Source organism: Aplidium turbinatum, chromosome 6, assembly GCF_918807975.1.
Source record: "Aplidium turbinatum chromosome 6, kaAplTurb1.1, whole genome shotgun sequence".
NCBI lineage: Eukaryota > Metazoa > Chordata > Ascidiacea > Aplousobranchia > Polyclinidae > Aplidium > Aplidium turbinatum.
The window spans coordinates 34,923,742-34,936,307 of record NC_137477.1 but is presented as its reverse complement, the minus strand read 5'-3'; the positions used below and the strand labels follow the sequence as shown (position 1 = coordinate 34,936,307).

Here is a 12,566-nt window from a genome sequence, read left to right as displayed (position 1 = left end):
GAAAAAGAAAGAGGTGTGTGGATTGGTATCAAAACCCGAAAGCCGCAAAACGTGGACGTTTTATTGCGAGTGGCGAAGACGGTGTGGATTTACAGCCAAGTGATGAGCCTCTTGATGTGTCTGTTTCCATTGATGATGCGACAACCTCGTGCTCCGATATAGCATCTGATGATTCCGATTTTGACAGCTAGTTCTATATCAAACAGAGTTTGTGTTGTTTGCAGTAAAATTATGTTAGTGTATACTTAAATCGCTAAGGGAAAGGCTAACGCTCTGCAGTGGGTTCTCACACTCACAGGCTGAAAATGATGATGATACGTAAATCGAGGCAATCTTCCCGCAGGGAGCTATTAATTTGTTACCAGTGCCTGGTTGAGCAATTAACGTTATTTTATGATAATTCAACGTTGTTAGATGTCGAATTGATGTAAAACAAACGTAATTTTTTTATTGGGCATTGTTGTTATGCAATATAACCGGCCGGGAAAATTAAATTGATTTGTTCTGACTCGAACGTTGAAGCAACCCAAAATTAACTTACTTTTTCCCCCGTGAGTTATTTAACGTGAATTACTGTAACAGCGTGCGACGTGCGTATCTTGTCGCTCGCTTTATCGCTACTTTTGGTATTATTACATCACAATAAATCAAACAGTGCGGTCGTGATAGATTACTCTAGTATATTTTTCTCTTTTCGTTTTACATGTTTTGTTAGAATTTTTTCGTAACAAATGTTCACATCAATTGCTGAGGCAATTTCAACTTTTGTCGTTTGGCCTCGGCAACGTTTCTGCCGAAGTAAAAATGTGCTAATTTCGAAAATTGTATGTTGATGCGTGTCGAAGTTCCGATGGCCGCCATGTGCTTGGCCGCCAAACAGCTTGCTTCAGTCGGACACGTTTGGCCGCCGGAAAAAAAAAGTTGTTTCGAGGCCTGTTCACTGAATTTGATTCTAAAATTCACGAGGCTTTCCTCACAAAATCCTGCAATCCTCGTCTCAATAGGCAGTTATTTTCCGCAGGCGTCACTACCTGCTAAATGTCTTTACTTAATTTTGCGTCATGTGATGTGTTTTTTCCTTGCGTAATTAAGCGTCATGTGATTTTGCCTCTTATCTGCCTTGCTGTTTCATTCTTGTGCATTTTTTTTCTCAATTTAGTGTATGTAGATCAGTGAGTTGGTTACTTGATAAGGGCTAACATGAGTATGGCCGATAAAGCTTGTAATTGTTAGTTTTTATTTGTCTATGGTTCATTAATATTTTAAATTCTAAAAGGTACCTGTGGACAGGATTGATCAAACGTTTGGTAGATCCGGTCAAAGAGCAGATTATTTGCAGAATGTGATCTTTCGTCAACACCAGAATATCTAACAAAACACGGTTTACAAATGTGATAAAACAAGTATTTGAATAACAAAAAATAAATTAAAAAACTTACTTTTGTATATATATATTAACTAAAACTCCAAGTTTACCCTGCTATAAAGATGCAGTACATTCCAAAACCTCTGGCGATTCGCTAGCCATAACGGTGTAGCTTCCACGCTAGCCATTTAAACGAGAATTGACAGCGATAGACACCGTGTTTCGCCCAAGAGGCTGGGCTTGTCAGTATCGCACCGTATGTGTTTTGTGTTCAACTGTTTTATTCGCATCAACAGCGCACGGGTACAAAGGATTGACACGGCGAGAGAGCACAAACAAACATAGCCAGGTCGAAGACTTTAGGAAACCGGCCTGCCATTCCCGCGGCGGCAGGGAGCGGCGTGATTTAGAGGTGACGATGCACCTGGAGGGGTAAGTGCACCAGCTTAGGTCGCGGGGGCCAGGCTGGGGAGTCGAGGTACCTGTGGAGGGAGAGTGTGATCGAAAATGTTACATGACCTGTCCACAAATTTACAATGGCGGATCGGGCCAGGGAGACAGGCTCTTTCTGCATAGCCCAGAAAGATGACCTGCAACGGGCCGGGCGACCCGTTGCATGTGGACGCTGGAGCCGGCAGTAATTGACCGCCGGGCGACGCCCACGTCTCCTTCACGCGTCCTCGGCGCAGGTACTTTGACTCTTATATCCGGTCTGCCAGTAGGCAGAGCGGATAAAATTGTGGTCTACCACGAGGAAGAGAGTCGAACTATTTAAGGATAATTTGGCTCTCGTAAAATTCGAATAAAAATGTGGAGCAGAGGCTCGATTAATCAATAGAAACAAAAAAATATTTCCATTGCTTCAACTGCTCAGTGTTGACTGTTGTTACTTCAAAGTTAACCTACTTACAGCTGCATTCCGGTCTATGCTTGTTGCATTAAATTCCCATAATATCAAACGCTGAAAAGCAGGCTTTTTCACGGTTAACTGTCTTCAAACCGAACAACTGAGTCTTACAGTTAGTTGTTCTGTCATTGTTGTAACTAATTTAGTTGTTTTAACTATAACTTTACAACAGGGTTGCCAACCTGTCTTCACCAAAAAAAAGCCAGACCTAGTCACAAAAAAAGCCAGAAGAAAATACCTGAAAAAGCCAATTAGTATTCATTAAACATACACATATAAAAAGTGCACAACCAAATAGTGTCCCACCGAACTTTGACTTCAGCGACAATAGAGAAACATAGTTAATGAAAAGACAAGCAACTAGAAAATTTTCTAGTTTCGGCTTCAAAACGACATTCAGTCGAATACTACTGTACAACCAAATATAAGGTAGAAATTACTGCTCTGATTGACGCTGACTAAATTTTTTTCTAAAAAAAAATCGGGAAAGGAAACATTAAGCCAAAAAAGCCAAAATTATGTTGGCTTTTTATTAATTTGACAAAAAATTGATAAAACATAAAAAAAGCCTAATTTTTCTGACTTGTTTATTAAAAAAAAAAGAAGCCTAGGGAGTTTAAAAACAGCCAGATTCTCAAAATCTGGCTTCAAAAAAGCCAAATTGGCAACCCTGCTGTACAAAACTCTGCCTCGAGTTGACTTTTGTGCGCGTTGCGAACACGCGCAATTAATTGTTTATGTTTGCAACGCGTTATTACCCTATTTGATTACACACACATCTGCACGAGGTTTTTCGCCGACTCGCTTTTTTCTTTTTTGTTTATAGAAGGTGACGAAAACTCCATTAAGCAATGCAGGCCTCACCTTGTACAGCGTTGCTCGAAATTACAGCTTCGTGTCCTGTCCAGATTCTAGTATTTAAAAGTCCATGACTAGGAACGCAGAGCAATGGCTTTACGATGAAGTGTTGCCAGAGAGTAGCTAATGATGTAACTATAAGCGTTTTTGTGACACAATGCTTTTGGCGGGAACAGTAAGCTAAGAACTTGTGCAGATTTTACATGTAAAGTTTTTTTTTGCCGACTGAATGTAAAGATTTTTTTTGCCGGCACTGTACATCCAAACAGGAAAAAATTTACGCATATAAAGAAAAATACAAAGAAAAGTATAAATAAACAAAATGTACTCTTATTTTTCAATATATCTTCCCTTTGCCTTCACCAAACGCCTTAGTCCGTTGTGCACTTGACTGCGTATGGTGTCTGATGATATTTTTTCCCAACAAGTGCGCAATTTTGCCTTCAGAGCTGTAACACTTGAATGATTTGAAGAACAGACTTCACTCTCCAAGATACTCCATATTGCGAAGTCCATTGGGTTTAAATCAGGAGAGGATGGAAGCCATAATTCCTTTGGCCAAAACTCTTCCATATTCTCCTTACACCAGTCCTGGACAAGATTTGCTGTGTGGGATCTAGCCCCATCTTGTTGCAGAGTTATTTCGTCTTCTCCAAATGTTGCATTGATCCAGGGAATCAATTTCTCCCTCAACATTTTCAAATAAACATGTTGATTAATTTTTACTCCCCTTCAATGAAGAGGGGATTTTCTTCACCACTTGAAGTTAACCCACCCCAAACCATCCCAGGGGCTGGTTTCTGTCTCCGGAACATCAGCCTTTCATTCAGTGGGATAACTTCTTTATTCTTTGCATAAATACGGTCATTCTGATGATTATGCACAGCCTGGAGCCCTGGATAATGAATAACTTTTTGTCTGTTCAAAGAACTGGTGGCTGCGTGCCTCATGCAGTCAAGTGCACAACAGACATATGCGTTTGGTGAAAGCAAAGGGAGTACGAATGAAAAATAAGAGTACATTTTGTTTATTTATACTTTTCTTTGCATTTTTCTTCACATGTGTAATTTTTTTCCGGTTTAGATGTACTGTTATTTCAAGAAATATTTGTCTACACTTGGCTTGATCACCCTGTATAATCAAGTTTTACAGTTTGTTGGCCTGTCTATGACGAAATAGAAATAAACTGCTTAAAGTTTTGGCGTTTATGTGCCTGTCTCCCCGCACTCCAAGTTTACGCTTACGTCACGCACCGACGCTCTTTGTCAAGGTGCTGCACGTGTCTCTGTGCCCCTATCTTACACCTGCTCTGCACCTACGTCACACATGCAAAAAGTGAAAGCATGGACAGTGAGCGAATATTATTTGCATGTATGTGCAAAGTGCCACCGAGCAATAGCATGTATGATGTAAGTGCAGAGTGAAAGTGCAAGGGAACAGGCACAAAAGCGCCAAAGTTTTTTCTTTTGCAACAACCGTGTTGCAATGATTACACAGGTTAACAAAATTTGAAAAAAATTTTTAATCGAGAATGGGAGTAACTTTTCTTGCTGCTGATTTTGCTGCTGATTTGCCACAATTTGCTGCTGATTTCAAATCTGGCGCTAGTTTCGCTCTAGCACATCAGGTTTTAAAGTTATTGGTCTGAAAAATTTTGACCAGAAACGTCAATATTGCGTTCAAATACCGATTTTGTCGCTACAATTTTCAAATTTAGATTAGCTTCAGAGAGCAGAGTGTTTCAGATTTGTGCATTGCTTTCACAGATTCAACACTATTTAGTTGCATATGTATGCATACTAGACACTAGAGTGCAAAAAATGCCTCTTAAACCTTGTCTGAGGTACTAAATACTTGAGCTAGCACAATACTGAAGTGTCAGGTTTTTAAGCTCCCTGTATTATATTACAAAAACACAAGAAAAACGTTCAGCATGATACCAAAGATAGTGTTTAAAATGTTGCAATGACACTTAGACATTGCTGCATTAAAATCGCTGGGCATAGGTGTACATGTTGGATCATCGCGATGCAGCATTCAACAGTAATCACCCATCATCCTTTCGTTCCAGAACCCTTGATAGCGTGCTTTCATGCTTTGGATATGTTGGTGAAACCTTTCACCTTGTTCATCACTTACTGCACCAAGGTTCTCAGGGAAAAAGTCCAGGTGGGAATGAAGAAAATGAATCTTGAGGGACATGCGGCAGCCCATGTCATTGTAAGTTGAGAGCAACCTTTCAAGACCTTTTCTGAAGGAAACAGCCTTGAAATTTCCCAAAAAGTTAAAGCATAACCATTTAAAGGATTGCCATGCTCGACATTCTGATGAAGTGAGTGATTTTTCAAAGTCAGTATCTTTTAAAACTTCTCGAATCTGTGGACCAACAAATATTCCTTCTTTAAGCTATGCATGATTTAGTTTTGGAAATTTCTTATAACAGAGGTACAGAAAACCGTTTGAATTTGATTTGCCCATTGCTTTCACAAAATTCTTCATCAAGCCGAGTTTGATATGTAACGGCAGCAAAAGAATTTTGTCAGGATTAACTAGCGGGACATTTTGGACACTTTCTCATCCAGGATTGTAGGAGCTTCTTGTTGGCCAATCCTTTTTCTGGTAGTGCTCAGTAGTAGCGCGACTATCCCACAGACACAAGAAACAACAGTACTTTGTAAATCCCCCTTGCATCCCCATTAAGATTCCAATCATTTTCAGGTCTCCACAAATACTCCACTCATAATCCCTGTAATTAATAGCATTGAGAAGAATTTCGATGTTTTCATAAGATTCCTTTAGGTGCACCGAGTGTGCTATGGGAATGGATGGCTTTTCATTTCCGTTATGTAAAAGAACAGCTTTCAGACTTCTTTTCGAGAAATCAATGAAAACTCGCCACTCATGAGGATTGTGAACTTCTCCCAATTTGTGAAAAAGTTCTTCATATCATGACAAAAGCACAGGGGCCATCAACTTTAAACAAAGCAGTGAGGTCTTTGTTTTGTTTTCCGTAATGGCTCACTGCAACACCTTCCTCAACCAGATTTCGCTCTTTTAATCTTGACGCAAGGATTTCTGACTTTTGCTTTGAAAGACCAAGGTCTCTAATCAAATCATTGAGGTGCTCCTGGGAAAATAACTGTGGCCTGCCTTCTTCTTCTTCTTGATACTCAGAACTTGTTGATGAGAGTTCGCTTAATGAAGCGACGTCATCACCATCATTTTCAATGGAATCTAGGCCTCCCTGTGGAGGTAAAGGTGGCGACATGGTTTCATCATGAGGAACCGGCCGGCGAGCAGATTCCAAGTTTGGATAAGTTATTTTGTCCCTTTGCTTGATTATGACGTATCATTGTTTTATTGTTTATATCATTGTTTTATTATGACGTCACACTTAATTTGCGAATAAAAAAACTGCTTTACTTGCCTGTAAATGTGGCATGTCTTCAAAATTTTAAAATTGGAATATCTAGAAAACATGATGTGCTAGGAAAAAAGTAAAGACATTTTTGAAATCAGCGCACAAAATGCTTCTAGAATCAATCAATCACGAGCTCGATTAAAATTTGCTGTTGACCAGTGTTATATTATGATGAAACAGTAAGCAAATAAAGAACAGTATGAATAGCATTCAACCGAGCCAAATTGCAAATTAAAACATTTTATAGTCTTTTCCTAAAAATACACGAGTTTCTATGTTTTTGTAACCAGGGTTTCAAGTTGTAAAAAATACCTAAAAAACGAGTTTCTGGTTCTTGTAAACACGGGTTGCAAACATTATCCGGCATTTCTTTGTGGATAGTCCAGGTTTGCCTCCTAAAGCAATAGACCCATGATTTAAGAGCTGATCACATCATGCCTAGAGCCATTATTTTTCAACATATGTAGTTTTTTTTCCTTAAGCTCTACATTTTGAAATGATTTGACAATTTTTCATGTTCCACAAAAGCAACTAACCTTACTTTGAGTCAATGGGGTTGAAAGTGTATTAACACAGTTGATATTGGCGATGTTATTAATTGAACATTGTGCAAACGCTGCTAGTTGTAAATGGTGTATTTTTAGAAGAAAACGTTTTACTGCACGACATGGGTGCCGCCATGGGAAGCCGAAGAATACTAGTTTTAGGAAGGGAAGGCAATCTGCAAGCAAACCAACTGCTGCTAGTCACGTTTAGCATCACATCACCTCTCTATAACCAAGGGTAGGTAAAAGTAAATTACGCCATTGTAATGTTAATTTTGCATTGCTTGGTTTCATAGCTCTATACGTGGTTCATGTAAAGAAACAAAGTTGAGTGTTGCTTCTGCTGTACGTGTTACTACCAAATAAAAGCAGGCAAACATATCAAGCTTTCATCGAAATATTGCTTAGAATTTTTGCAATGACGGCCAAGGACGTGCTCATACGTTCATGGTAAAACGGTCTTCCAAGCGAAAACTGTTTCAGTCACCATTCACATTGTTGACCGTTTTACCTTGAACGTATGAGCACGTCCTTGGTCGTCAAGGCAAAAATCCGAAGCAATATTTCGATGAAAGCTTGATACGTTCGCCTGCCTTGTCCTTGCCATGCGAGTTATATTTCATCTTTTCTTTTACTTTCATCCTGTTAATCTTTTGTGCCTGTTCATGCATTGCATTTGAAATCATTCGCTTAGCTTTATTTCTGTATACTCTGCTTAATTGCATTGTCTTTTTTCTCTTCATAAACTCTCCTCCAGCCTCTGAGAATCAGAAGAATATTGCTCCATGCTGCAATGATTGCAACATCATTCTTGAAAATTATTTCAAGCAGACAATACAGAAAAGCTGAAGACTCAGTTAAAGAAATCTTTAAGTCGCTACTGCAACAATTCAACAAACGCTTTCGAAGCAAAACAATATGGTGAATGTACACATCAGTACAAACTACAAAGGTACAGGTAAAAAAAAAAAAAGTACAAAGGTAATATTTTTCAATAACATCTAGCTACAAGTCCTTCCTATGTCTGTTAAATTGAGTGTTCACTGTATTTATTCAGTACACGACTTAATGCTGCAATCCGGGTGACGCAGACATGAATGGACATGATCCCTAGGCCACAACAGTCAACACACATATGATGCAAGACCTGAATAACGCAAGGCTTGAATGACGCAATGCATGAGTGATGCAAGATTTGATGATTTTGTACTAAAATTAATTGTTCGTTTGAATATGGTAGTAATTACATTTGTCATGATAGCAATTTCAATTTTTGTTTTTTATACAAACAAAAATATAAAAAGTGAATAAATTATAAAAAGTGATTTATGCATATCAGTTTGTATCCTTTGTGGATTCTTCTCTTGTATCATGGACCCATGTAAAGGTTGTTTGCTGGTACACCTCTTCAATTTCTGTGATAAATATATAAATTGTTTTTTGCACTTAACAAAATAAAGATGAGACTTGGTTATTTTTACAAAAATTAATTGTTGTTTTTAATACGGTAGTAATTTTATTTGCCACGGTAGCAATTTCAGTTTTCATTTTTTACAATGATCATTATTATGTCCAAAGTTGTCGTTGCGCTGTCATGAAAACTTAATTCAACTGCTAAATGGTTTTTAAGACATCACAATTCTCAATCTCAAAGCAATAAAGCTGTCAAAAATTTCAAACGCAATTTTCTAAAAATCTAGACCTGATGAGCGTAGTAGTAGTCCAGTTTTAATCCGGTGATGTCCCCGTTATCGAGGGTGGCCGGATTCACCTCCAAGTGCCCCAATCACCTTCACACCCTGCCTCCACATCGATCTGTCTAATGCGTCCACTCTTGTCAAGCCCACCTTGCTGCTTTCTTCGTTGAAATCTGGACGTCGCCCAGATTTCAACAATATTAAGTGATCATTTTGGCATTGTTGCAAGTTTAATTCTATATACTTGTGCTATCGTTATTTGTATTTTGGCATCCAAGCACATAGATTTGGCCGCCGAGAAGGAGCTCTCGGTAGGCTGCCGGAAAAAACACGGGTTTTAAGGCCTGGTGTCCATTAAGTTTAAAAAACAACAAATGAATTATGCTGTTAAGTGCAAAAAACTTTGTTTAAAAAATAACAATTGCTACCGTGACAAATGGAATTATTACTGTATTCAAAAGAACAACTAATTTTAGTACGAAATAATCAAATCTCGCATCATTCATGCATTGCAGCATTCAGGTCTTGCGTCAGTCGAGTCTTGTATCATTTGCGTTTTGCCACATTTGGGTCTTGCGTCATTCACACCGTGGCATAAAGTTGTGTATCTGTATTTTTTTATCATAAAGAGATAGTTGACAAAGATAATTCACAAGTTTCTACCTTCACCATCAGAGGAAAACGCAAGACATCGTGTTGGCCTTTTAGTTAGTCTGACCTTCACTGTTTCCAAACACTCTTCGCCTGGCTTACATGAGAACCTGAAAACATGTTTAAAAGATTGGGTAGACAGCTTCCAAAAGAATACTGCAAGGGATTTATATGTGAAGTAAAATGCAAAATAGTAATCTTTTTAAATGACGAAAATCTTGGATTATGCAGGGCTCGCTGTCATGTAAAAACTCTTCAATCAAGAAAATCTTCTCTTACAAACATGTATACTTATCGCAAAGTTTTCTAAAAGTTTTCAACTTACATCCTGAAATAACCGTTCATGTCACAAGTGGCAAGTGACTCATTCAAGTGCGGATGAAAGGACAAGTCCACAAAGTCAGATGTGTTTTTAATGGTCAACGGAAGTGGGATTTCATCTTCTTCTGAAGAATAGTCATCGGAATCTTTTAATTCACTCATAACTCCTTACTAATCTTACACAGTGCATGTTAACCTTTGTAACAGAATAAACAATCAGATAACAAGAGGAAATTGATCTCTTGAAAGATGAGCAACAACTAAACAGTTCAAGTTCAATGATATATCAATACACTCCAACAACATGATGCAAACCGAATCAATGACGGAAAGTTTATCACACACATGTCGAACACTAATTAAATTGGATTAGTCTCACAAATAAGTCACTATTTTGTATATTATGGAAAATTATCTACATACAAGAAAAGCAAGTCAAGCTAAGAAAACGTTAAAATTTGCATCAATTTTAATGTTGCCCATCACTCATTGAATAAAATGATGATTTTAGAGCATGCTCTTCATCCGGGTATAGTGCATACCCAAGAGTATACAGTACAAGATTATAAATTGGGTATGCAACTAAAAAGGGTATACAAACATATTACTACTGGATTTTCAATAATATTTTTTCACAAGAAAAATTAATAAATCAGACTTTTCTTGTATACAGTAGGGGACTAGGGGATCCATGGGGAGCACTTGGCTATGTGCAATGTGGATCTCCAAAACTGAAAAATTACAGCAATTTGTCATCGCTTTTTTGCAAAACTCTTGCTTGCTTTGCTGGCTCAATCATATTTATAAACTGAATCAGTTGCATGAGGTGCTTGCACTTTCAACATTGGATTTAAAAAAAAAGTGTTTTGGTGTATCTCTCAATTACTGAGAAAATAATTAATGCAACACTTCGAAGTGGACACACTGTTCACTCAACTGGTTAACCGTTAAACTAATGTATTCCAATGTTAATAGAGGTATGAGGTGAAAAGCGTCTTGTACAAGCTATCCTACTAGTCTTTGGGGGAAATCGGGGACACCTCAAAAGAGACAAAATTTTTCAATGAAAGACTGTAACCTACAACACTAAGTTATACAAACTTTGTTAAAAAGCAAAAATGATAGAAATCTTTCTGTCATAACTTCAACTTCTACACAAATACAGTTTTTGATGAATTTTGTCAAATGCAAAATATACGCATTAATGTACTTTGTGAGATATACAAAGTTCTTGAAAAATTACACAAAGGTATATCACGAGAAAAAAGGTTGAAGAGCACTGTTTAGAGCATTAGTCGTCACTGAAATGACAACATACTATACAAAAATAAAAATCGGAAGCTGTTCACCAGGCATTTAATTCAACAACATGATACATTCCCCTGGTGTCAACTAAGCTAAACTGTCACAATGTGTTTCAAGTGATAATCTGCATTTATTCCAATGTTTCGTCAATCAGACATGACTGACTTCTTTAGGAGGCTGGATCAGGCGATGACTACCTGCCATGGCAGAACACAGGAACATGTCACTACTTGGTAAACATCAACTGAACATGCAAAATAAAATTCAACTTTGATTTACTTTCAAATTTTAGAATTGCCAAATTGCAACTCCACAACTATACATTATATATACAATGTGAGTACTCGCGATGGGTACTTACTACATCTGGAACGAAACGGAAGGAGATCTTAGCAGTGAAATGTTCGCACTTTTACAGTACCAGCGTTTCGATAAATATTTGAACGATCACCGAGATGTTGAAGAGCTTGTGAATCGGAGAGACGTCTGTGGTTACCAAAATAGAAATACACTCTAGCAAACATTTATACACACAGTTCTGGCTCAAAAGCAGGGTGTTAAATTTCTCAAAAGTACCTTGTTGCTGGCCATACACAAATGGCATGTGACAGTATTCATAGTGTGATAGGAAGAAAGCTTGTCGTCCATGTGTTTTACTGTTTACGAATCGAGATTATAGCTTGCTGATGCAAGCTGCCAGAATTTATCCAAGGCCTTATATAGTAAAGCACCTCAACCATACTGATTTCATGAAGATGACTAAGGATTCCATTTATCTGAAAAGTATAAGACCTGGAAAACGACCTGGAGATCCCACAGTAGGCTACATCACATAAGGGGGTTGCAATACCTTCCTGATGGTGCTGCTTTGTTTAAGCTACCTTTTACGCCAGTAACTGTTAGGGAGTAGGGTGGAGTGAAAATTTTTTTTTGTTTAAATCGAAAAAAACGGGGTTCTTAAATCCCGACAAATGACCTAAAACTTCATTAAAAATTGACTTTAGGGGGTTGCCCCCATTTTCCAGCCGGCAACCCCCCAATTTATGCGCGCGAGGGGGTTAAATTGCCTATCTCGGTAACCACTGGTCGTAGAGTCATGATATATAGCTCAAAAGCTGCCAAAACATCATGTTTCTATCTGTCCTAAGAAGAAAGTTTGCTCTATTTACGATACAAAATGAGTTATAGCCAAAAAACCAAAATATACACACATTTTTGTTAAAATTCAGCATTTTTCTGACAAATTGTGATCTGTCATCAGTTTTTTGAAAAAAGAATCTGATATGTTGCACAAGATATAGTAACACACTGATAATACCGAATGTGAAAGATGCAGGGAGGAACTATGGCACGAAGAGCAACAAAATTTCAGTATAGTGAATGGTCTATACTTTGATGGACGTAAAGATACAACACAAGCGGTTGTGCAAGGTCCAAACGAAAAGCACTACAGATCTGTTCAATTGGAAGAACACTATACTGCAGTTGGCGAGCC

General features: G+C 38.0%; 1 protein-coding gene across 1 annotated transcript in view; it reads right to left on the bottom strand.

The window, feature by feature from the left end:
• The window catches only part of LOC145771862 (WD repeat-containing protein 55-like), a 58,884-nt gene extending 46,838 nt beyond the window's left edge, over positions 1-12,046 (bottom strand). The window contains exons 1-3 of the mRNA XM_082583607.1: positions 9,771-12,046; positions 9,458-9,555; positions 1,281-1,368 (exon numbers count right to left, since the gene is read on the bottom strand). Coding sequence (XP_082439733.1) covers positions 1,281-1,368; positions 9,458-9,555; positions 9,771-9,928 — 344 coding nt within the window. The 5' untranslated portion in view covers positions 9,929-12,046. The remainder of the gene's footprint in view (positions 1-1,280; positions 1,369-9,457; positions 9,556-9,770) is intronic.
• Positions 12,047-12,566: the final 520 nt, after the last annotated feature.